This window comes from Manis pentadactyla, chromosome 11 (genome assembly GCF_030020395.1).
Source record: "Manis pentadactyla isolate mManPen7 chromosome 11, mManPen7.hap1, whole genome shotgun sequence".
Taxonomy (NCBI): Eukaryota; Metazoa; Chordata; class Mammalia; order Pholidota; family Manidae; genus Manis; species Manis pentadactyla.
Genome location: NC_080029.1, coordinates 64,439,743 through 64,463,850, shown reverse-complemented (window position 1 = coordinate 64,463,850; position 24,108 = coordinate 64,439,743). Strand labels below are relative to the sequence as shown.

General features: G+C 35.2%; 1 protein-coding gene across 4 annotated transcripts in view; it reads right to left on the bottom strand.

The window, feature by feature from the left end:
* Positions 1-24,108, bottom strand: part of BAZ1A (bromodomain adjacent to zinc finger domain 1A) — a 132,804-nt gene that overhangs the window by 40,447 nt on the left and 68,249 nt on the right. For 3 of the 4 annotated variants that reach the window (XM_057488500.1, XM_036881254.2, XM_057488501.1), the window contains 9 exons: positions 22,558-22,645; positions 19,594-19,722; positions 12,580-12,679; positions 11,763-11,929; positions 9,702-9,797; positions 8,823-8,961; positions 7,395-7,541; positions 3,173-3,268; positions 2,826-3,050 (listed from right to left, as the gene is read on the bottom strand). In XM_057488500.1, the coding sequence (XP_057344483.1) occupies positions 2,826-3,050; positions 3,173-3,268; positions 7,395-7,541; positions 8,823-8,961; positions 9,702-9,797; positions 11,763-11,929; positions 12,580-12,679; positions 19,594-19,722; positions 22,558-22,645 (1,187 nt within the window). The remainder of the gene's footprint in view (positions 1-2,825; positions 3,051-3,172; positions 3,269-7,394; positions 7,542-8,822; positions 8,962-9,701; positions 9,798-11,762; positions 11,930-12,579; positions 12,680-19,593; positions 19,723-22,557; positions 22,646-24,108) is intronic. The other variant, XM_036881253.2, reaches the window with a different exon arrangement.

Sequence of the window (24,108 nt, the reverse complement as noted above, 5' to 3'; positions counted from 1 at the left end):
CCACAGTAATCAAAACAATTTAGTACTGGCACAAGAACAGATCTATAGATCAAAGGAACAGAATAGAGAGCTCAGATATAAACCCACACATATATGGCCAATTAATATACAATAAAGGAGCCATGGATATACAATGGGGAAATGATAGCCTCTTCAACAACTGGTGTTGGCAAAACTGGACAGCTACATGTAAGAGAATGAAACTAGATTATTGTCTAAATCCATACACAAAAGTAAACTTGAAATGGATCAAAGACCTAAATGTCATGAAACCATAAAACTCTTAGAAGAAAACATAGCAAAAATCTTTTGAATATAAACACGAGCAACTTTTTCCTGATCACATCTTCTCAGGAAAGAGAAACAAAAGCAAAAATGAACAAATGGGACTAAATAAAACTAAAAAGCTTCTGTACAGCAAAGGACACCATCAGCAGAACAAAAAGGCATCCTACAGTATGGGAGAATATATTTGTAAATGACATATCTGATAAGGGGTTAACGAAATATATAAAGAACCCATATGCCTCAACACCCAAAAAGCAAATAAAATAATTTTTAAAAAATGGGTGGAGGATCTGAACAGACATTTCTCCAAAGGAGAAATTCAGATGGCCAGCAGACACATGAAAAGATGCTCCACATTGCTAATTATCAGGGAAATGCAAATTAAAACCAAAATGAGATATCACCTCACACCAGTTAGGATGGCCAACACCTGAAATTGAAGGAACAACAAATGCTGACAAGAATGCAGAGAAAGGGTAACCCTCCTACACTGCTGGTGGGAATTTAAATTAGTTCAACCATTGTGGAAAGCAATATGGAGGTTCCTCAAAAAACTAAAAATAGAAATACCATTTGACTCAGTAACTCTACTCCTAGGAACTTACCTGAAGAAAACAAGATCCAGGACTAAAAAAGACATATGCACCCTTATGTTTATCGTAGCACTGTTTACAATAGCCAAGATATGGAAGCAACCTAAGTGTCCATCAGTAGATGAATGGATAAAGATGATGTAGTATATATACACAATGGACTATTATTCAGCCATAAGAAGAAAACACATCCTACCATTTGCAGCCACATGGATGGAGTTAGAGGGTATTAAGCTCAGTGAAATAAGCCAGGTGGAGAAAGACAAGTACCAAATGATTTCATTCATTTGTGGAGTATAACAAGAAAGCAAAACTGAAGGAACAAAACAGCAGCAGACGCACAGACTCCAAGAAGGGACAAGCAGTTACCAAAGGGAAGGGGGTTTGGAGTGGGGTGGGGAGGGAGGGAGAAGGGGATTATGATTAGCATACATAATGTAGAGGGGTCACGGGGAAGACAGTATAGAACAGAGAAAACAAGTAGTGACTCTAGCATCTTATTATGCTGATGGACAGTGACTGCAATGGAGTCTATGGGGGGACTTGATAATATGGGTGAATATAGTAACTACAATGTTGCTCATGTGAAACCTTCATAAGATTATATATCAATATGATACCTTAATTTAAAAAAAACCTCTATTATAACTACATGAATTTAAAAACAATGGCATCCCTAAGAATGCAGTTTCCCAGTCTCAAAACGACATATACACCCCTATGTTTATCACAGCACTATTTACAATAGCTAAGAAATGGAAACAACCTAAGTGTCCATCAGTAGATGAATGGATAAAGAAGATGTGGTACATATACACAATGCAATATTATTCAGCCATAAGAAGAAAACAAATCCTACCACTTGCAACAATATAAATGGAGCTAGAGGGTATTATGCTCAGTGAAATAAGCCAGGTGGAGAAAGACAAGTATCAAATGATTTCACTCATCTGTGGAGCATAAGAACAAAGCAAAAACTGAAGGAACAAAACAGTGGCAGACTCACAGAACCCAAGAATGGACTAACAGTTGCCAAAGGGAAAGGGACTGGGAAGGATGGGTGGGAAGGATGGGTGGGAAGGGGGGAAAAAGGGGAATAAGGGGCATTATGATTAGCACACATAATGTAGTGGGGGCACAGGGAAGGCAGTATAGCACAGAGAAGACAAGTAGTGACTCTGTATCATCTTACTATGTTGACGGACAGTGACTGTAATGGGGTATGTGGTGGGGACTTGATAATTGGGGGAATCTAGTAACCACAATGTTGCTCATGTAATTGTATATTAATGATACCAAAATAAAAAAAAGCACATAAAAAGAAAATAATGGCAATAGGCAAATTGCTACTTTGAAAAGATGGCACAGAAACATGACCGTAAATTATAAAAACTATATAGTGTTAGGAACTAAGGTATTCTACTTTTATTATAGATTCTCTTAAATAAGCATATTAAACTGTGTATTTGTGCCTTCTAATTTTGTACTTAAAAGTGAAAAATACTTTCATCTTAACTTCATATACTGTTTCTCACACCTCAAATACTCAAGTGAATGCTAGAAACTAAGTTTAAGCAGCTATGGCTTAAACTTCTGACATAATAGGGAATAAAAGTGAAAGCTAGCTAATGCTCACTTATCCTTCTAAACTTAGTAGATATAATGGACTAACCACAAAATTCTAATGTAATAGAAAATCCAATTGAAAATGAAAGGAAAATCACAAATATTTTAAGCTCTGAATATATGAACAACAAACAACAGTAGTTTCAATTTAGCTCACTATTTGTATTCCAACAGATTTTTTAAAAGACTGCTTTCTCTCCTCTTTTAAAATCAATTATCATCTAAAATTTCTCATCAGCCATCTAATTTTCTGGGTCTAAGAGGCATAAGACGGTAGGAAATGGGAAGGTTATACAAATTCCAACTTGCAAATTTTACCTGGTGTCAGATCATACACTGAAGTGCTTGACAGCTTCTTCACTAGACTGGGATTGCTCAAACGAAGCTCCATGCAGGCATCATCTGTAGCATCAAATCCTCCTCGTTTTTGATACCTGTATTTTGCATTTGCTGATGTTACATCAGCACCTGAAGCTAGGATGTGCAGTCTGAGGATTTCAGAAAGAGTGCAGCTGTCAAGATCCAAGCTTTTCAAACTGCAGCCTATAGTTGTTAAAAATAAAATAGTTATTTAGAATATCAACAATAAGTCCTCAGCAATGTAAAATTTACCTTTATAAAATTAAAAATAAAAAGCCAATCAAAAAAATAAAACCCACACATACCCTGGTGCAACTGCGGCCATGCAGCTGCCAAAGATGCAACTGCAGAAAGTGCAGATTTTGTGGGGTCTGCATCTTCGTCCAAAGCCTCTGTTAAATCTTTAAGGAAATAAATACTTTATTCTAGTGCAAATCAAAGCTTGAATATTTGGGAATAATGCCCTTTTAAAATGATGAAAGAAACAGCAAACAGCTTAATATTCAGAAGCCTCAGAAGAACCAACACTAGGTACAACAAGCATCATTCACATTCTGCCTAGTCTCCACCTAAAACTATAAATCCTCAGACATGCACTACACACTAATATTTTCCTTACCTAACATTGAGAAGACAGTGTCTAAGTTACCAACAAGATGCACATACACATTCCAAAAAAAAGGTAAAATGCACGTTTGAAATAAAAACAAATCTCCTTGCTCAATATAACTTTAGAAAAGCCTACTTTGAAACTCAGAACCTATTTGAAGATACCCAATCTTTCTTGTAACTATCTTCAGATTGAATCATAACAAAGTATAGGTTGTAACATCACAAAACCAGCGCAAAGAGCTAGAACTTAGAGAACAGCTTTTTATTTTGAAAATCCTCTGATACAAGAAACAGTAGGAAGATTTCACTGTGTTTTCTAAGTAAATTGCTTTAAGCTTTGAAAGCAGTGCTTAGCTTACAAATAGGACTAACAAGCAAATCAACTGGCACAAACATATTTAAAGCATTGGTATAAAATTGTTCACTTGTTATATCACAGTATAGTGGACACAGCTTCAGACTGAGAGTCAGATTGTGAATATTCTCTTAACTGTGCCACTCCCTTGTTCATAGTTATGCAGCCTTTATACAATCACTTAACAGACTTCATTTTTCTTAAAGGAGTGAGTGTAGAAGTTTCCAAATTCTTCCAGTATTTTGAATATTTCTTGGAAGCCCAATATAAAAGAGGTAAAATATCCCCTTGTTAAAGTAGGGTATGGAGATGACAGTACTGCCCATTCATCTTTCCAACTCTCCTGCAGCGGCACCTAAGAATCCCTGTACAATTTGTAGGACTTCTTGGATTAGAGGTGGAAAATCACTGGACTACACTGGTTCTGTGGTTCCTTAACCTTCCACTATGTATGATTCCCTTCCCAAAGTTCAAAAGTTGATAAAATGAACCTTAGAAAACAGAACTGCTATGCTTTACTAAAGGAAAAAGGCAACTCAGGGATCATGTCAGATTATAATCATTGACAATGTCATGGCATTTAAAGCACAAACAATACTGTACAGGAGGAATTACTTGACTAAACTTTTCATATCCACAGGAGTTATTCCTATCAGGCCATGAATCTAGTCCAACTGACAGACATTAATTATATTCTTCCTCGCCAGGGAAATACTGGATCTAAACTTTCTCAATTTTTTTTTTTTCATTTTACAATAAAGCCAAACACATTTAAGATTAGTAGGCACTCAAATAAAAAATAGTCCTAGTTACACAGCTGTAAAAGTGTATTGGCTCTTTTCCTTTGCAGCAATCACCACGTTCAACCTATTTTTATCTATAGTAAGTTATAATTTCCTAGGCCAAAAGCTATAAAGGCCTAGGAAATAGACAACCAACAAAATGACAGTTTATTTTTAATTTCATTAAACTAACATGCTAAAATATGTATTCTTTAACTCAATTATCTACCAAATGAATTTCTTGGCACTCTCAAGAAACTGTAAGTATCACTGTAGGGTTTGCTTAGAGACTGTCACTTGGGTAACATCATACCAAGAGAATACAGCTGAACTATATATGTTATGATTAACTGAAACACATACATTTATCATCATAGTAATCTAGAATTAGGTACATACATGTCCAACACTAAACAGTGATATCTTAGCAAATACACAAAGCTATTTTATGAGAGGAGGATGCTTATATAGAAGCTCTCTCATACTCTGAAGGGCTTTTAAGTTCATGATGTTAAGACTAAAGAGAGGAATTGATTTTTTTAATGTAAGATTTTAAAAATTGCTGGTCAAAATGTCCAAGATTTGATATAAAAATAGGGAGGCCAAATGCAAAAGAATTAGACTTTACTGAAGACAGATAATTTTATAGGCAATGCTAGGGAAACAAATATTCACATTTTCAACTTCTTTGCCATATTATGAGGCAAGATAAGCATAGTTATGAGTCTCCAGACCATAACCACCTGAGTTTTTACCTCATCAATTTCTTACTAGCCATGTGTCTTTGGGCAAGTTAACTAAACTCTGTAAGTCTAAGTTTCTTTATATGTAGCAGTCAGAAAATAATTATATCTAACTGGTATGAGAATTAAATGAAACAATGCATACAGAATACACCACTTGCTAGCTATGTGATCTTCAATAAACAACTTCACTGAACCTCAATTTTCTTGTCACTAAGATAAATTCATGCTTTTCTCTTCTGCCCAATTTCCCTCTTTCTAGAAATAGCAGGAAACACCTTACTAGTAAGGCCAGCTAAAGAGGAAGTAAGAGAATTTCAATCCCATCTGACTATTTAATTGCTTTCAGGAAGACTGTGGAAAAGGCTTTTTGTTGCTGACATGAGAGAACATATGAAAAATACCTGGGGAATAGCCCAAGGCCCTTAATGAAACCAAGTAAACCATATAAAACATGGCCAATATAGTAGGGAAGTGAGAGAAGTGTGACAATCCCAAAGTATGTTTTTTCCCCTAACGTTTACTAAATATTTTCAAAAGGAGCATTAAAACCTTTATTTAATGGTGAATACTTAATCAGAGGTAGACCTTATATTTACATTTATAGTCAGTCCGGCATAGGAATACAACTATAAAAACTGAAGCTCAAATAAATTACGAATAGAAAACATAATGGCAATATAACCACCAACAGTCACATATTTTACCTTTACACTAGCTAATTTTCCAACACAATTTCCAATACCTCATTTTTTGTCATCAGTACAAAACTACAAAATTCATTTGCTTCAAATCCTGATTTAAACACAGCTTTATGTCTTATATTATGGTCAGAAGTTGGTCAATAATGCTGTAATGTTATTGGTCATTAAGACAATCTAATGGCTGAAAGGAGTATTTGCTACATTGTCTTATTAGATGTATTATAAATGGATTTATCTTTCTGCTTTCCTTTTATTAGAGTCTCTTAATTGACTAAGTCATCTGAGATGACAATGGGGACCATATTCTAAAATGGCCTTGATAAGGGACCTACAGTGATCAGCACGTAAGCAAGCTAGAGAATATATTTTGCTGGCTTTCATGCTGTAAAACCAAAAGACAACTGATACTGGCTGCATACTCATCATTATCCTGTTGCTTCAGGGACCTGCTATAAAGGAAAATGAGCTCAATTACCTAACATCAACAATCTATTTGAATGTACAGAAGTTCCATCTTTTCATATCAAGATTCTACTACCCAGATGTCTCCCAACAGTTATTTCTTTTTGTGAATTTTTATGCAGTGAAGTATTGTTTATAAAGCTTCTGATCCTAAATCTTACATGTGCCAAAGTTCACAGAGAATACTATTCAGGAACCCAAATCAATATCTTAATACAAATGCTTAACAATTCCTCTGATTGAGAGAAATCCTAAACAAAACAGTGAATATACTGTTTTAAAAATAGAAAAAGAGTTTCCCCAATAATATTCCTATATTAACATGGACCACACACTGACTATAGATATTTAAGTGATATTTAAGATATTAAAGAGCAAAATTTATAGTTCAAACTAACTGTTCAAATAAAAGAATTAAATTTTACTTAACTCTGACCTAAAAACTATGAGATCTGAAATGAACTCAACTGTAGTAATTTTCAATTCAAAGTATTAACAACAATTCAAGTATTTCCTTAGGTGTTGGCAAAAAAATCAGCGTTATTCAGCAGTATCTTTTAGAATTACAGATACTGGTTATTGAAATCTGTGATGCTCCTAAGTTATAGGAGAAATCTAAAGGAATAATAAGCAAGATAGACTGTGGGGAAGGGGAGGAATATTTTTAAGGTCATCAAGAATAAGATACATTAAAACAAAACTTTATTAAACAACTGATAATGTATTGTTGTTAGCATATGACTCAAGAATTGGGTAACTTGAACAATTATATTTTCTAACTGTAAAAGTCAAGTTTGTTTTTAAGTGACCTTCAAAAATCAGTTTCATTACAAAGCTACTGTCAATCAGCAATAATGTTGAATTCTGACCTTTGGTGTCAGCATCAGTTATTTGCTCTTTGGCTACTTCCTCCTCTTCTTCAGCTATCGCCTGGAAGATGGCAGTCAGGAAGAAAAAAAGCAATTCACATAGTGGGCCTTCACTGTCATTTCCTACAAGAGCTTCCTCTAACACTTCTGTGAATAAAATGTTTAAAATGAATTTAAAGTTCTCTTCACATGTACTGAAAAAAACAACTCCATTGGAATAATAAACATTTTAATCAACAATAGCCTGGGTAACTATTTTCTTAAGTGTCCATTTACAAAAGTACAGCCAAGTATTATCCAAGGCAAAATAAAAAAAAAATCATAATGATTATAATAAAGTAATAAGCCAAAATCACTACATTCAAGAAAGCCAAATTAGTCTCAGTAAGCCAATCCAGTATTTTATCTAAATTTTAAGTGCAAATTAAGGCACATATTAAAAGCTTTAATTTTATTCTAATTGAATAACAATGCAAAGATTTGTTATTATTGTCCCACTATTCTTAAGAGCTATGTGAGACACTACTGTTTACCAATTAGTACAGTGGAGAAATAATTATCAACATCAGGTGTAACCCTAATATTATATCCAAATCATAAATGTTTCTTAATCTAATCTGTCTTACTTAAACTTCTTACCAGCATTGTTTAGACCTTCTTGAACTGTAAGGCACAATTATTCATGCCTCATCTAGCTCATAAAAAGAAATGAGGGAAGTGAATGCCCTCCTGAAGAATACACTCTTATTAAAATAAGAGTGGCATTATAATTATCTTTGAGGGTTTTTACTTGGATCTTAAGAAAAGCAGTTTGCTAGTTAAAAGCCAAAAATCCCAGATGGGATCCAAAGCCCTCCTCTGCTAATTTAATGCTTATAAATTATGTTTATACAAAGTAAAAGTAGAAGCAAAACAGAATCACAAATTAAAGGTAGGCAATAACATGGCTCAAACAAAGCTGACATCAATTTCTTCCCTCTCTGCACTTAGATACTATGCTGCTCTTAACAAGTGGAGCCTATTCCTTCGCCACCTTGTAAGATTAGCAGGCCTGACCAATGGGATATGGCAGAAATAAAGCCTGCCAGTTCCAGGCCTAACCTTTAAAAAAGGCTGGCAGTTTCTGTTCATGACTCTTGTAGCCCTTAGCTGCCACATAAGAAGTGTAGGCTACGGTGAGGAAGTGGGCCACCACATGGAGCAGTGCCGAGGAACTCGCCACATGTGGGAAGAAGCCATCTCAAACATCTAGCCAGGTAAGCCTTCAGGTGGCTCCAGTCCCAGCTGAATTCTGGCCATAACCACATGAGACCCCAAGAGAGGGCTGGACAATTAGGTCCAGTGACTCCATAGAACTCTGAGAGAGAATAGTTTCCTCTTTCAAGACACTAATTTTAGGGTGAACCATAACACAGCAGTAGCACTTGCCTAGGGTTACTCCCTCAGGAAACTCATCTTGAAGATCAAAGAGTTCCCCAAATGCATTAAGGAACTCCAAAACCATCAGAGCATCACCAAAGATTTCAGGAGGTAGTCTAGTTTTCACTGGAGTTGGTTCTGGAAGTTCCTGCAAGATTAAACAATTTACATCAGTATTTGAACCAAGTACAGGGAATTGTAAAAGGTAAATATGATAAACTCTTTACCTATTAATTATTTCACATAGACTAGTGGTTCTTAACCCTGGATGTCTATCACAGTCACCTCTGGAATTTTTAAAATTATAGATGTCCTGGCCTTATTCAAATTTTACTACATCAGTCTCTAGGGACTTTTTTATTCATCAAACTAAGAACATAACTTTAGGCTGAAGTGTATTTCTGATTAGCAATTCCTAGTTAAGAGGGACTTCTAACTTCGGTTCTGAGGTTAAGGCATTAGCCGTGGCAATATTACCTACAATGCAAGATCTCCTTAGGTTATGAGACAGAATTAATCCATCACCTACTTACTTAAGAAATGGTTCCTTATACACTGAGATGAGTTTGGTTTGGAGACTTTGACCATTTCTGGAGACAGGCATAATCTTTACTTACCAATCAAGCTAAATGTATGCCTGGCCCCAGTGGTTATTGGATTATCAAGGATCACACAAATGACCAATCATTTCTGGATTATACAAATCATCAAAGTTTACTATAAAATACTAACACTACTACCTTGGAACTTTAACTATAGTATTTGCTTATTGACTATTTTGGCTCAGTTAAATACAAAGAGGCTACTACTAAACACAAAGGAAGATTTCATCAGCCACACAGGGCAACACAATACAGGTGTGTGAAACATCACATAACATGCTTATACCTTAAGATCATCACATTCCATATCTTCTCTAGGTTTACTCCACTGTTTTAAGTATTCCATGTATTTTCGCTTCTCTTCACGTAATTTTTCTCTCTCCTAAAATGAAAGGTTAATAAAAATTCTTTTAAGACGTTTATAAGGCAGCATCACCGTCACCTGGGAACTTGTAAGAAATACAAATATTGGGTGTTGTCCCAGCCCTACTGAACAAGGAACTCCAGGGTTGGGACTCAGCAGCTGATGTTTTAAGAAGCCTGTCTGGTGATTCTCACATGTGCTAAAGTGTTAGAACCACTGATTGAAACAATGCCTATCTGAGGGAACTGCTACAAAGATGGAAAATGTCTGATACATATGATTTTCCACAGTAGCTCCTGGATAAATATTAATTCAATCTGACCCTGTTTATAAGCAGCTCTTCCCCTACTTCAAATCAATTAGATCCTGACAAAGTAGGAAACAAATTAGTACTAGAGTACCAGAAGTAAAACCTCCCCTAATACTTGTGATACATTTTTTGCTTTCAAGATTCATTTAAACCTGACTAACAGCCTAGGGATACACAGAGGCAGCAGTAAGCAAAAGCAATACTAGAATACAGTTGGTGGACTTCTTTTTCTTTTAATCCAGGCCACTTCTCTTGCTCACTTGGTCGTTTGAAATCTTTACTTCTTGGTTCTGGTTTGAAACTGCAAGATAGATATTGACCCTAAAAAGTCTCTAATAATGCAGAGCGTAAATAAAATGTTGTAATGATTTTTTTTCAGTATGTGTTTAATATATATTATTTTCTTCCTTTGAAATTTAAGAACATCAAAGTAACAGATGTACACATTAGTTACAGAACTTATTAACTGTGCTTTTAGTAGTCTGTTGAAATAAGTCTTTCCCTTGCTACCCCCAGTACTTCTTGGGGAATATAATAAGATGGGTATTCTCATTCCCTATTGCTAAGAGTGTAAATATGCATATTTGGCAAATAAGTATCTATGTATATGTATAGAAAAATTTTAAATGATCTTACCCATTGTCCTATTATTCTACTTCTACAAGTTTATCCAGGGATATAATCCAAAAATAGGACTTATTCACAAATTTGAAGAGTATCAATATTTATGAGTAAAAATAAAGCACCCCTATCTATTTGATTAACTATTATCCAGTCACTAAAAATTCTACCTTACTAAGTACATTTAATAACATGAAGGAATGTTGATAATGTTAAACAGAAAAAAGTAGGCAAAAGTATAAATGCTGGCTCTCTTTTTTTAAGGGCCAGAATGAGGACGATTAACCAAAGTGTTAATGCTATCTCTAAAGATTACTACTCAGATTACAAGTGGTTTTTAAATTTTCTATCTATATTTTCTGGAGTAAACATATTCAAGACACCTCCACCCCCACCCCAAGGGCCTATCTGAAATAACTCAAGAAACTACAGGTAATTTAAATTAGCACAGTGTATATATAACATAATCACCTAAGGCTACTTGTGAATATTCCAGAAAACCAATGACAATGACTAACTGGAGGGTATCACTGATAGTATTCTCTAAGAAGTATCTACCACTAAAGATTGTAATCAAAGATGTTCTAAAATATCCTAGTATCACGGAAACCTTATTCCTCAAGGAGAATAAGAACACTGTAATAATTCTTGTTAGTTATAGATTTTATTGTATTTTTCTAATTGTATTTTACTTTTGAAAGCGTTATGCATATCATCTTCTCTAAATTTGGAAGTCCAAATAATGAAGAAAATAAACTTTAGAAGTGCACTTAAGAAGAGTCTTTAAGGTGTAAAGGTGTATATACACACATACATATATACATATATATCTATGTGTGTGTTTATATATATATACACACACATATATATGTAAAACCTTAAATCATTCAGTTATGAAATTTTCCAAACCAATACTGTTTATCAGTATTCTATGCACAACTATAAATGTGAATGAAAGTGGTAAAAGCATTTGAAAATTAACCATGAATTTAAATATGTAAAGCACTATTTACTACATGTAGAGAGCATAGCTACTATATTTCTATGAATACCTTTTCTCTTTCTATTTTAAGTCTCTCTTTTTCTTCTTTCTTCTTCAGTCTCTCTTCTTCAACAATTTTCTTCAATTCTTCCTTCTTTTTTTCTTTATCTTCCTTTTCCTTTTTCTTTGCTTCTAGGGCATCAGCTTTTTCTTTTTTTAATTTAGCCTTTTCAAAAGCTGTGGAGAAGGTCAAACTTAGAACTGTACACAGACAGAAAATAATACATTTCTTAATGTAACAAAATAATCCTTGAAATAATTTAAGGTTAAATGAGATTAGCAGAGACTCCCAGGGGTTTTAAATTCTTGGAGGGAGCCAGCAGGTTATTAAAATGGGAAAAGCAAGCTGGCTGAGTTTAACCAAACTACTGCACAGGGACAAACACACACCTGCCTTTCCTAAGACCAGGAGCACAGTATCACCTAGTTAGAAATGCACAATCTTTTCTCCCACCCAGACCTACTAATTTAGAATCTTTTAATTTCATAAGATTCCCAGTGAGTCATACGCACAGTCATGTTTGGGAAGCAATGTTTTATAAGGCTGTGTGACTCAAACAAAATGGCCTAAAATCGTAGGCCCTAAAAACACCAATTTGCACTTAATCTAGTATTAGGTCAGTGTAATAAGGGATACGCTAAACCTTGAAATTTAAGAGATGAATGGAGGTCTAATTTATCCAAAAGGCCTATAGATATTAAGGGAAAAAACTATGTTTAAAAACTAAACCAGAAATATGCCATTTTAGAAACATCCCCCACTTGCGCAACAAAGAAATATTCTTTCTTGTATCTAAAGAATTTTTGGAAAGAATGTTAAAACTCACCCAGTGACTTCAATTCTTCTTGTTTCAAAAGTTTGTCTCTTTCTTTAGTAGCTTTGTTCCTATGACCTGCAACAGTTTGTTTACTAGAAATGCTGCCCTCCTAAAAAACAAACAAGGAAACTAAAGTGTAGGACCAAAACTTTTACAAATTGATGGTCTACCTTGCTCTTACAGTAAGAATAAAAAACAAAAAGAAAAAATATAGAAGCTGTCATCAGTTATGCTTTCTTTATACTAAAATGAGGTCATATTCTAAAGCACAACTACTTTTGGTAACTCTAATTGTAGAAACAGAGAAATGAGTTAATCCTCAGCTCTACAAATCAGTACAAAAACAAAAACCTCTCAGGAGGGGGGAGGAGCCAAGATGGAGGCACGAGTAGAGCAGTGGAAATCTCCTCCCAAAACCATATATATTTTTGAAAATACAACAAATACAAGTGTTCCTAAAAGAGATACCGGAAGATACATGACAACAGCCGGGCTACATCTACACCTGTGAGAACCCAGCACCTCATGAAGGGGGTAAGATACAAGCCGCGGCTCGGCGGGACCCAAGCACCCCACACCCCAGCTCCTGGCAGAAGGAGAGGAGTCAGAGTGGGGAGGGAGAGGGAGCCCAGGACTGCTAAATACCCAGCCCTAGCCATCCGCACCAGGAGCGCAGACACACAGTGTGTGCTGCGCTGGATACTAGGGAAATGGGACAGTAAAACCTGAGAGCAGGTCCCTGCAGCCGGCGCCCCTGGGACAAAGAAAACCGAGTGTTTTTTGAAAGTCTTAAAGGGATAGGGACTCCACAGCTGGATGGAAGCGTCCCGGTGCACTCAGCCCAGCATGTGGGAATCCCGGGGCACTCCGGGCGCCCTAACACCCTGGGCGGCAGCGCTGCTTGGAGGCCCCTCACAGTGATAAAGAGCCGCCTGCCTGTTCCACCTCCGGCGCGGTGCCATAGCAGAGCAATAGAGGCTGGCCACACCCACAGCAACTGGGCGGACCTTACTCCACAGCGGCTGGGCAAGAATCAGAGACCCTGTCTGCGCGCAACTGCCCAGCACAAGTCACTAGGGGTCGCCATTCTCCCAGGAGAGGAACGTGAGGAGCAAGCAGAAAGGGATTTTGTTCTTCCATCTGACACATGCACCAACTCCCCACAACTACCTCTATGGCCATGAAAAGGCAGAAGAATTTGATACAGAACAGAATAACCCAGACATCCTCCCCTGAGAAGGAATCTGGGGAGATAGACCTAACCAATCATCCTGAAAAAGAATTCAAAATAAAGGTCATAACCATGCTGATGGAGCTGCAGAGAAAAATGCAAGAGCTAACTGACACAGTAGGGAGGGAGACCACAGAAATAAAACAATCTCTGGAAGGACTTAAAAGCAGAATGGACAAGATGCAAGAAGCCATTCATGGAATAGAAACCAGAGAAAAGGAACGCAGAGAAGCTGACACAGACAGAGATAAAAGGATCTCCAGAAATAAAACAATATTAAGAGAACTGTGTGACCAATCCAAAAGGAACAATATCTGCATTATAGGGGTACCAGAGGAAGAAGAGAGAGAAAAAGGGATAGAAAGTGTATTTGAAGAAATAATTGCTGAAAACTTCTCCAAACTGGGGGAGAAAATAGTTGCTCAGATCACGGAAGCACACAGAACTCCCAACAGAAGGGACCAAAGGAGGACAAGACCAAGACACATAATAATTAAAATGGCAAAGATCAAGAACAAGGACAGAGTATTAAAGGCAGCTAGAGAGAGGAAAAAGGTCACCTACAAAGGAACACCCATCAGGCTATCATCAGACTTCTCAACAGAAACATTACAGGCCAGAAGAGAATGGCACGATATATTCAATGCAATGAAACAGAAGGGCCTTGAACCAAGGATACTGTATCCAGCACGACTATCATTTAATTATGCAGGAGGGATTAAACAATTTCCAGACAAGCAAAAGTTGAGGGAGTTTGACTCCCACAAGCCACCTCTACAGGGTATTTTAGAGGGATTGCTCTAAATGGGAGTACTCCTAAGGCTAAATAGATGTCACCAGAGAAAATAAAATCACAGCAAAGAAAGCAGATTAACCAAATACTAACTAAAGGCAAAAAATAAAATCAACTACTCACAAAAGCAGTCAAAGGAAACACAAAAGAGCACAGAATAAAACACCCAACATATAAAGAATGGAGGAAGAGGAATAAGAAGGGAGAGAAATAAAGAAACATCAGACAGTGTTTATAATAGCTCAATAAGCGAGTTAAGGTAGACAGTAAGATAGTAAAGAAGCTAACCTTGAACCTTTGGTAACCATGAATCTAAATCCTGCAATGGCAGTAAGTACATATCTTTCAATAATCACCCTAAATGTAAATGGACTGAATGCACCAATCAAAAGACACAGAGTAATAGAATGGATAAAAAAGCAAGACCCATCTATATGCTGCTTACAAGAGACACACCTCAAACCCAAAGACATGCACAGACTAAAAGTCAAGGGATGGAAAAAGACATTTCATGCAAACAACAAAGAGAAAAAAGCAGGTGTGGCAGTACTAGTATCAGACAAAATAGAATTCAAAACAAAGAAAGTCACAAGAGATAAAGAAGGACATTACATAATGATAAAGGGCTCAGTCCAACAAGAGGATATAACCATTATAAACATATACGCACCCAAAACAGGAGCACCAATATATGTGAAACAAATACTAACAGAATTAAAGGAGGAAATAGAATGCAATGCATTCATTTTAGGGGACTTCAACACACCACTCACTCCAAAGGATAGATCCACCAGACAGAAAATAAATAAGGACACAGAGGTGCTGAACAACACACTAGAACAGATTGACCTAATAGATATCTACAGAACTCTATATCCAAAAGCAACAGGATACACATTCTTCTCAAGTGCACATGGAACATTCTCCAGATTAGACCACATACTAGGTACATAAAAAGAGCCTCAGTAAATTAAAAAAAATTGAAATGCTACCAACCAACTTTTCAGAACACAAACGTATAAAACTAGAAATAAATTGTACAAAGAAAACAAAAAGGCTCACAAACACATGGAGGCTTAACAACGGGCTCCTAAATAATCAATGGATCAACGACCAAATTAAAATAGAGATCAAGCAATATACGGAAACAAATAACACAACAACACACAAAGCCCCAACTTCTGTGGGACACAGGGAAAGCAGTCTTAAGAGGAAAGTATATAGCAATCCAGGCATATTTAAAGAAGGAAGAACAATCCCAAATGAATAGTCTAAAGTCACAATTATCGAAATTGGAAAAAGAAGAACAAATGAGGCCTAAAGTCAGCAGACAGAGGGACATAATAAAGATCAGAGAAGAAATAAATAAAATTGAGAAGAATAAAACAAATGAAAAAAATCAATGAAACCAAGAGCTGGTTCTTTGAGAAAATAAAGTAGATAAGCCTCTAGCCAGGCCTATTAAGAGAAAAAGAGAATCAACACACATCAACAGAATCAGAAAAGAGAAAGGAAAAATCATGACAGACCCCACAGAAATACAAACAATTATTAGAGAATATTATGAAAACCTATATGCTAACAAGCAGGAAAACCTAGAAGGAATGGACACCTTCCTAGAAAAATATAAACTTCCAAGATTGACCACGGAAGAAACAGAAAATCTAAACAGACAAATTACCAGCAATGAAATTGAAGTGGTAATCAAAAAACTACCCAAGAACAAAACCCCCGGGCCAGATGGATTTACCTCGGAATTTTATCAGACATACAGAGAAGACATAATACCCATTCTCCTTAAAGTTTTCCAAAAATAGAAGAGGAGGGAATACTCCTAAACTCATTCTATGAAGCCAACATCACCCTAATACCAAAACCAGGCAAAGACCCCACTACAAAAGAAAATTACAGAGCAATATTCCTGATGAATGTAGAAGCAAAAATACTCAACAAAATATCAGCAAACTGAATTCAAAAATACATCAAGAGGATCATACACCATGACCAAGTGGTATTCATCTCAGGGATGCAAGGATGGTACAACATTTGAAAATCCATCAACATCATCCACCACATCAAGAAAAAGGACAAAAACCACATGATCATCTCCATAGATGCTGAAAAAGCATTAGACAAAATTCAACATCCGTTCATGATAAAAACTCTCAACAAAATGGGTATAGAGGGCAAGTACCTCAACATAATAAAGGCCATATATGATAAACACACAGCAACATCATATGGAACAGCAAGAAGCTGAAAACTTTTCTTCTAAGATCAGGAACAAGACAGGGATGCCCACTCCCCCCACTGTTATTCAACATAGTACTGGAGGTCCTAGCCATGGCAATTAGACAAAACAAAGAAATATAATGAATCCAGATGGGTAAAGAAGTCGTCAAACTGTCACAATTTGCAGATGACATGATATTGTACATAAAAAACCCTAAAGACTCCACCACAAAACTACTAGAACTAATATCGGAATTCAGCAAAGTTGCAGGATACAAAATTAATACACAGAAATCTGTGGCTTTCCGATACACTAGCAATGAACTAATAGAAAGAGAAATCAGGAAAACAATTCCATTCACAATTGCATCAAAAAGAATAAAATACCTAGGAATAAACCTAACCAAGGAAGTGAAAGACCTATACCCTGAAAACTACAGGACATTCTTAAGAGAAATTAAAGAAGACACTAACAAATGGAAACTTATCCCATGCTCTTGGCTAGGAAGAATTAATATAGTAAAAATGGCCATCCTGCCCAAAGCAATATACAGATTCAATGCAATCCCTATCAAATTACTAACAGCATTCTTCAACAAACTGGAACCAATAGTTTTAAAATTCATATGGAACCAGGAAAGACCCCGAATAGTCAAAGCAATCCTGAGAAGGAAGAATAAAGTGGGGGGGGGATCTTGCTCCCCAACTTCAAGCTCTACTACAAAGCCACAGTGATCAAGACAACTTGGTACTGGCACAAGAACAGACCCACAGACCAGTGGAACAGAATAGAGACTCCAGACATTAACCCAAACATATATGGACAATTAATATATGATAAAGGAGTCATGGATAAAGGATAAAGGACAATGGGGAATTGACAGCCTCTTCAACAGTTGGTGCTGGCAAAACTGGACAGCTACATGTAAGAGAATGAAACTGGATCACTGTCTAACCCCATACACAAAAGTAAATTCAAAATGGATCAAAGACCTGAATGTAAGTCATGAAACTGAAGAACTCTTAGAAAAAAACACAGGCAAAAATCTCTTAGACATAAACATGAGTGACCTCTTCTTGAATATATCTCCCCGGGCATGGGAAAAAAGCAAAAATGAACAAGTGGGACTATATCAAGCTGAAAAGCTTCTGTACAGCAAAGGACACCATCAACAGAACAAAAAGGCATCCTACAGTATGGGAGAATATATTCATAAATGACAGATCCAATAAAGGGTTGACATCCAAAATATATAAAGAGCTCACACACCTCAATAAACAAAAAGCAAATAATCCAATTTACAAATGGGCAGAGGAGCTGAACAGGCAGTTCTCCAAAGAAGAAATTCAGATGGCCAACAGACACATGAAAAAATGCTCAACATCGCTGGTCATCAGTGAAATGCAAATTAAAACCACAATGAGATATCACCTCACACCAGTAAGGATTGCCGCCATCCAAAAGACAAACAACAACAAATGTTGGCGAGGTTGTGGAGAAAGGGGAACCCTCCTACACTGCTGGTGGGAATGTAAATCAGTTCAACCATTGTGGAAAGTAATATGGAGGTTCCTCAAAGAGCTCAAAATAGAAATAATATTTGACCCAGGAATTCCACTTCTAGGAATTTACCCTAAGAATACAGCAGCCCAGTCTGAAAAAGACAGATGCACCCCTATGTTTATCGCAGCACTATTTGCAATAGCCAAGAAATGGAAGCAACCTAAGTGTCCATCAGTAGATGAATGGATAAAGAAGATGTGGTACATACACACAATGGAATATTATTCAGCCATAAGAAGAAAACAAATCCTACCATTTGCAACAACATGGATGGAGCTAGAGGGTATTATGCTCAGTGAAATAAGCCAAGCAGAGAAAGACAAGTACCAAATGATTTCACTCATCTGTGGAGTATAAGAACAAAGAAAAACTGAAGAAACGAAACAGCAGCAGAATCACAGAACCCAAGAATGGACTAACAGTTACCAAAGGGAAAGGGACTGGCGAGGATGGGTGGGAAGGGAGGGATAATGGCGGGGAAGAAGAAAGGGGGCATTACAATTAGCATGTATAATGTGGGGGGGGCACGGGGAGGGCTGTGCAACACAGAGAAGACAAATAGTGATTCTACTGCATCTTACTACGCTGATGGACAGTGACTGTAATGGGGTTTGTGTGGGGGACTTGGTGAAGGGGGTAGCCTAGCAAACATAATGTTCTTTATGTAATTGTAGATTAATGATACAAAAAAAAAAAAAACCAACTTGGTAATATATAAAGAGAGCCTTAAAAATATGCATTAGAAAAACAAAAAAAATCTTCCAGGGTATTTATAAACTAGATGTTGTAGACATCAAGTAAGAAAGATGCAGAGATACGGCATGTCAGAAATGTTCTTATGGCCAATGTTAAACAATGCCAAAAGTGTATTTTTACTTTATTTATGGCAATAATAATGTCTTCAGCTTGCTCAATTAATGTGATGTTCTTATAGCTCTTATCTTATAAATGTTTCTTATGTTTCAATTCCTTGTTATTTCATTCTGCTTTACATTTTAGTAATTGCTTTATATGCTTGCTTCCCACTTTGGTATAAAATTCATGTGACATGACAGCCATGTCTAATTCATACTGGAAACATTTTGTGTGTAAAGGAATGTGTTTCCTCATAGGCTATGGGGATGAGGGGAGCCAAAGACTGCCCTTGATGTTGAATAGTAGTATTAAGAGTAACAATTAGTTTTTAATCTATGCTCTATTTACCTGACTAACTCGTTTGGAAGGTCTTCCTCTTCTTCTGTTAGTAGGATTGAAGATAAATGTGGGTGGATCATCAGGGAAGAAATAAGAAAAATCTTGTTCTGCTATTTTATATGTTGAAAGAGAGGATGCCTTCATAAAAAAGACAAAGGGCATAATAGTAACACAATAGTAAACCATATACAGATGTGCTCTAACATGTCATGATTGCTGCTAAAGACCAGGTCAAAAACATTAGGATTTCATGTGTTCCTATGTAGCAATACACATTCTAGTTGGTTTACTTGATCCTTTTAAAAACTATATAATTAATCAGTTCATCAGAAAGAAAAAACTGGAAATTCAAAGGATTACTTCGCCATAAAATACTCACGGCTGTTTTAGTTTCTTGAATTCTAAAACTATTTCAAAATTATATTTATACAACACTTTTTGTCTGCTTTGTTTCTGATTTTATATGAGATTTTCTATGTAAATAAATAATCCATATATTTAACATTAAAAAACCACTGTAATTACCATAAAATTTTTAAAAATTTCCTAACAGCTGAACATTTAGATTTTGCTCCCCAGTGTGGGGTGATAAACACTTTATGTACCAGATTCTAAAGCTGGTCTGGATACAAGCAGAAATACTGACAAATTCCTATGAAGTTTTAACTCAGAATTTAAGTTCAAAGAAGTGAACCTCATTTTTACCAGAAGTGGTGTGGTTCCAGGGTAAGTGCTAAATCCAAAAGAATTGCTCTTTTTACTTTGTATTCAGAACTTTTTCACCTTTTATCCATGCCTAATTCTGTACTGTTTTTTTGTTAGCAATTCTGAAGATTATTTTTGATCTAATAGCCATGATCATCATTTCTTTCTCTTGAAGAAAATATGTACCATTTTAGAAATATCTTTCAGGAAATGTATAAGAAAATAATGATACAAAATCCAAAATTATTAATAAAACAGGAATACTTCTGGGAATTCAATTTTCTGTATAATATTTGTTGTTGTTAGAACATAGTTGTTAACACCTAAAATTCAATCAATTCTGGTCATCATAATAAATCAAGAATCTACTGAAATTTTTACATTAAATTCCAGTAAGACGGTCATCTGTTATCCCATATAAAAAACTCTGAATATACACAGAATTAATTGTCCTTTAAGTATGAACATAAAGCATATGGGTGGTTTCTTCTGAAACATCATGCTCAAAAAGAAGTCAAAACAGGCTTTAACACATTAATTGCCAAGATTCCTTATTCACATACACATAACATGCAATAAATACAAATACTCACATCTTTGTGTTCTTGTAGGTACTCCTAACAGCCTATATGCACCATATGGGTATCAAACTGCTGTTTGGGGTGTATGTGTGCATGCATGCTCTTAGTGTGCAAATAACCAGAATAGACACTAACAGTCTTTCATTACACTCTCAGGGAAAAATGGTTACTGTCACCTTTATTTTCATTTATTTATTAAGTAAATTCAAACTTCTTTTTTATTGATTTTTTTCCCCCCTGGTGAATAACTGCTGATGTCACTCACCATTTTTCCCAATTAGCATATTTTTGTTCATTGATGTGTTCACTGATATTTAAGACATTTTTGTAAATTTTGGGGGCTGGCTAACTGGTTATTTATGATACACATATTACAACTATTCATATATTCACTGACTACCTACCAAAAGGCAGCACTGCTCCAGCCACTTATCACAAGTATCTAAATCATTAACTTTTATAAGCACCATTTTACATGGCTACCTGATAATCAGTGCTACAGACAGCAAATAATTTAAGCAATCTCTTTTTCTTCAGAGGAGTACATAAATATGCTTACATTTGAAACACTTATATTTCTTCCAGATGATTTTATCTTACGTTTTTAAGTTTTTATATTTCATACACTGAACTTTTATGTCTATTTTTCTACTGTGGTTCTTAAGGTTTTCTAATTGATTTGAGCTCCTCATTTATTCACTGAAAGTGTTTTTCCTTTAGCACTTGCCTTTGGAGTCTATTCATGACATTTTCAAACCTACATATGTTTATATTGTTAAATCAGTCTCATCCTTGGTATTTTTCTATTGCTACTCTTAAGTATTTGAGCATGCATAACATTAAGATTTGTTTAATTAATTTTCTTTGTGTGTTAGATCTAACTTATTTTTCCAAATAGTTGACCATTTGTCCCAGTTTTATTTATTAAGTAACTTTTCTTGGTCTCTAGAGATTTGAAATGCTACTTTTCACATAGAGTAAACTCATATATTCTTTTTTATTTCATTCATTTTTTGATTTACCATTTACATATAATGAAATGAACAAATCTTAAGCATATAGTAGCTGACTTTTGACACCTATACACATCTTTCTAACCCATTCTATTGCTTTTTTACTTAGTGTTTCTCTTCCAATACAAGCTAAATATTTATTTTTAAAAATTAGCTTTAATTTTATCATTTAACTCTTTACTTAGTATAGAATGTGAGTTTTCTAGATTGTTTCCCTCTTAATGGTTATGAATAAAATATAATCTGCCTACTGAGTACTGGTCTCTGATGTTCTCTTTATTATAAATATTGTTCTCCTATCTAGTAGGATCTATTTTAGCCATTGTTCTTTGAATCATTTTTGTGAGTCAGAAACAAACTATTAGAACTATAGTTGTTCCATCCCTATAATTTTTCTTTTTCCAAGTTTTCTATCTATTCTCACCTGTCCTGGATTCTTTTCTTTTTTTTTACAAAGAAAACAACGGTAGTACCTGAGATACCTAGTGATTCTAACAATTGCAAAAACAATGTTTAATCCAATGAATATAAAGAAATTAACTAAAAATTGCCTCCAGGTAAAAGAAGAGGTATTTTCAACCAACTTTGGAACATTTCTGCAATGTTATAACTTTTTAACATTACCCATTTCTTTTGTTCTTCCTTCCAACAAATAATTTCACTTTTCTGATTACCTTAATTTTAATGACTCCATCTTGTGGTTCACAGTGTTGCTTCAGAAAAAGCTTTAGTTTATCACGAGAAAATAGGTGTTTTCTCCGGCTACCAGGGGAAAAAGGGAGGAGGAAGAGGTAAGTATTAGTATTGAAGAATTCAATCAGAACTCCATAACCTCTGAAAATCTATAAACTCTATTTCAAGAAATAGGGAAAAAAGGACATTGCATTGTCCAATAGCATTTACATACAAGTTATGAGAAACTTTATACAGAAGCTTTTGTGTAGAATGTTATAAGATTTACTTGAGTAGATCTATTATAAAAATCCACTACAAAAGTAGTGCATCCATATGTTGCTTAGGAATCATTTAAAAATCAAATAAACCTCAAGGAAAATACACTACAGAGAGGAAAGCAAATGTTATAAAATTAGATGATCATCCCTACAAGTATCACCATTAAAATCTTCAAAAAATTTAAAATCAGTAGACTAACAGATATAACACTAAGTAAGTCAACATTCAAATGGACATTGTGAACAAAGTTGAACTGGGTTTTATCAAATTCTAAAGTACTTTGTATTTAAACGTCATATGTAGTCAATAAGTTCACGGAATTAAAATTAAAGAGGACTAGAATTAAGATTCTAAAAATACACTATTTTTGACTCTCTCTTACCCCCAAATTAAAGAACAGCAACCAAATGGTAATAAACACTAGCATAAACAGAACAAAAACAATAAACAACACACAAGTATTTCTGGAAAGTAAATGATTTAATTGAATTCAGTGTATACCTTTCAAGAAAAAGCTAAGTTAAAAGCTTCTAAAAGCAAATAAACAGTACAGAGTTTTTAAGTAGTAGCTCTCCCCAACACATGTATTCTTTTCCTAGATTATTGAAAGGACTATGTGAGAGAAAAGATTCTGGTTCACTGCTTTATCCTAGCAGCTGACAAGGAGAAGGTAATTATCTGTTGACTATTTTAAAATATACTAGGTACTGAAGAACTGTATTGTCCTAACTGATACTTATAGCCACATGTGGGTTTTTTTATAAGTAAGATTAAAAGTTCAGTTCTTCACTATTACTAGCCACATTTCAGGTGACCAATAACCATATGTGGCTATCGGCTACCACACTGGATAGCACACATACAATATTTCCATCATCACAGACAGTTCTACTTGTCAGTGCTAACATGTCTTCCTTATAGTAATATCACCATCTCTTTATTATAGGAACAGTACTATCTTTTGATACTAACAAAGAGCTGCAAGTCATTTAAGTCTTTTATTATCAAGTATAACTTTCTTGCTTTGTAATTCTTTGGCTTCTTAAGAAGGAAATGAGTTACTAAAACCATAACCAAGATCTAGCAGAATTCTATTTAATATATAAGTCAAAAGTAGTTAGAAAAATAAATATTAAGTAGAAAATTATGTCATATAAAGAACGTATCTTGAACTGAAGGCAAAAAACAAAAAGACAAAACTATGAATAAGGAAAACACTGGTAGTTTCAACTTTGCTACTCATTAGCCCATAAACTGAACAAATTCAAAAG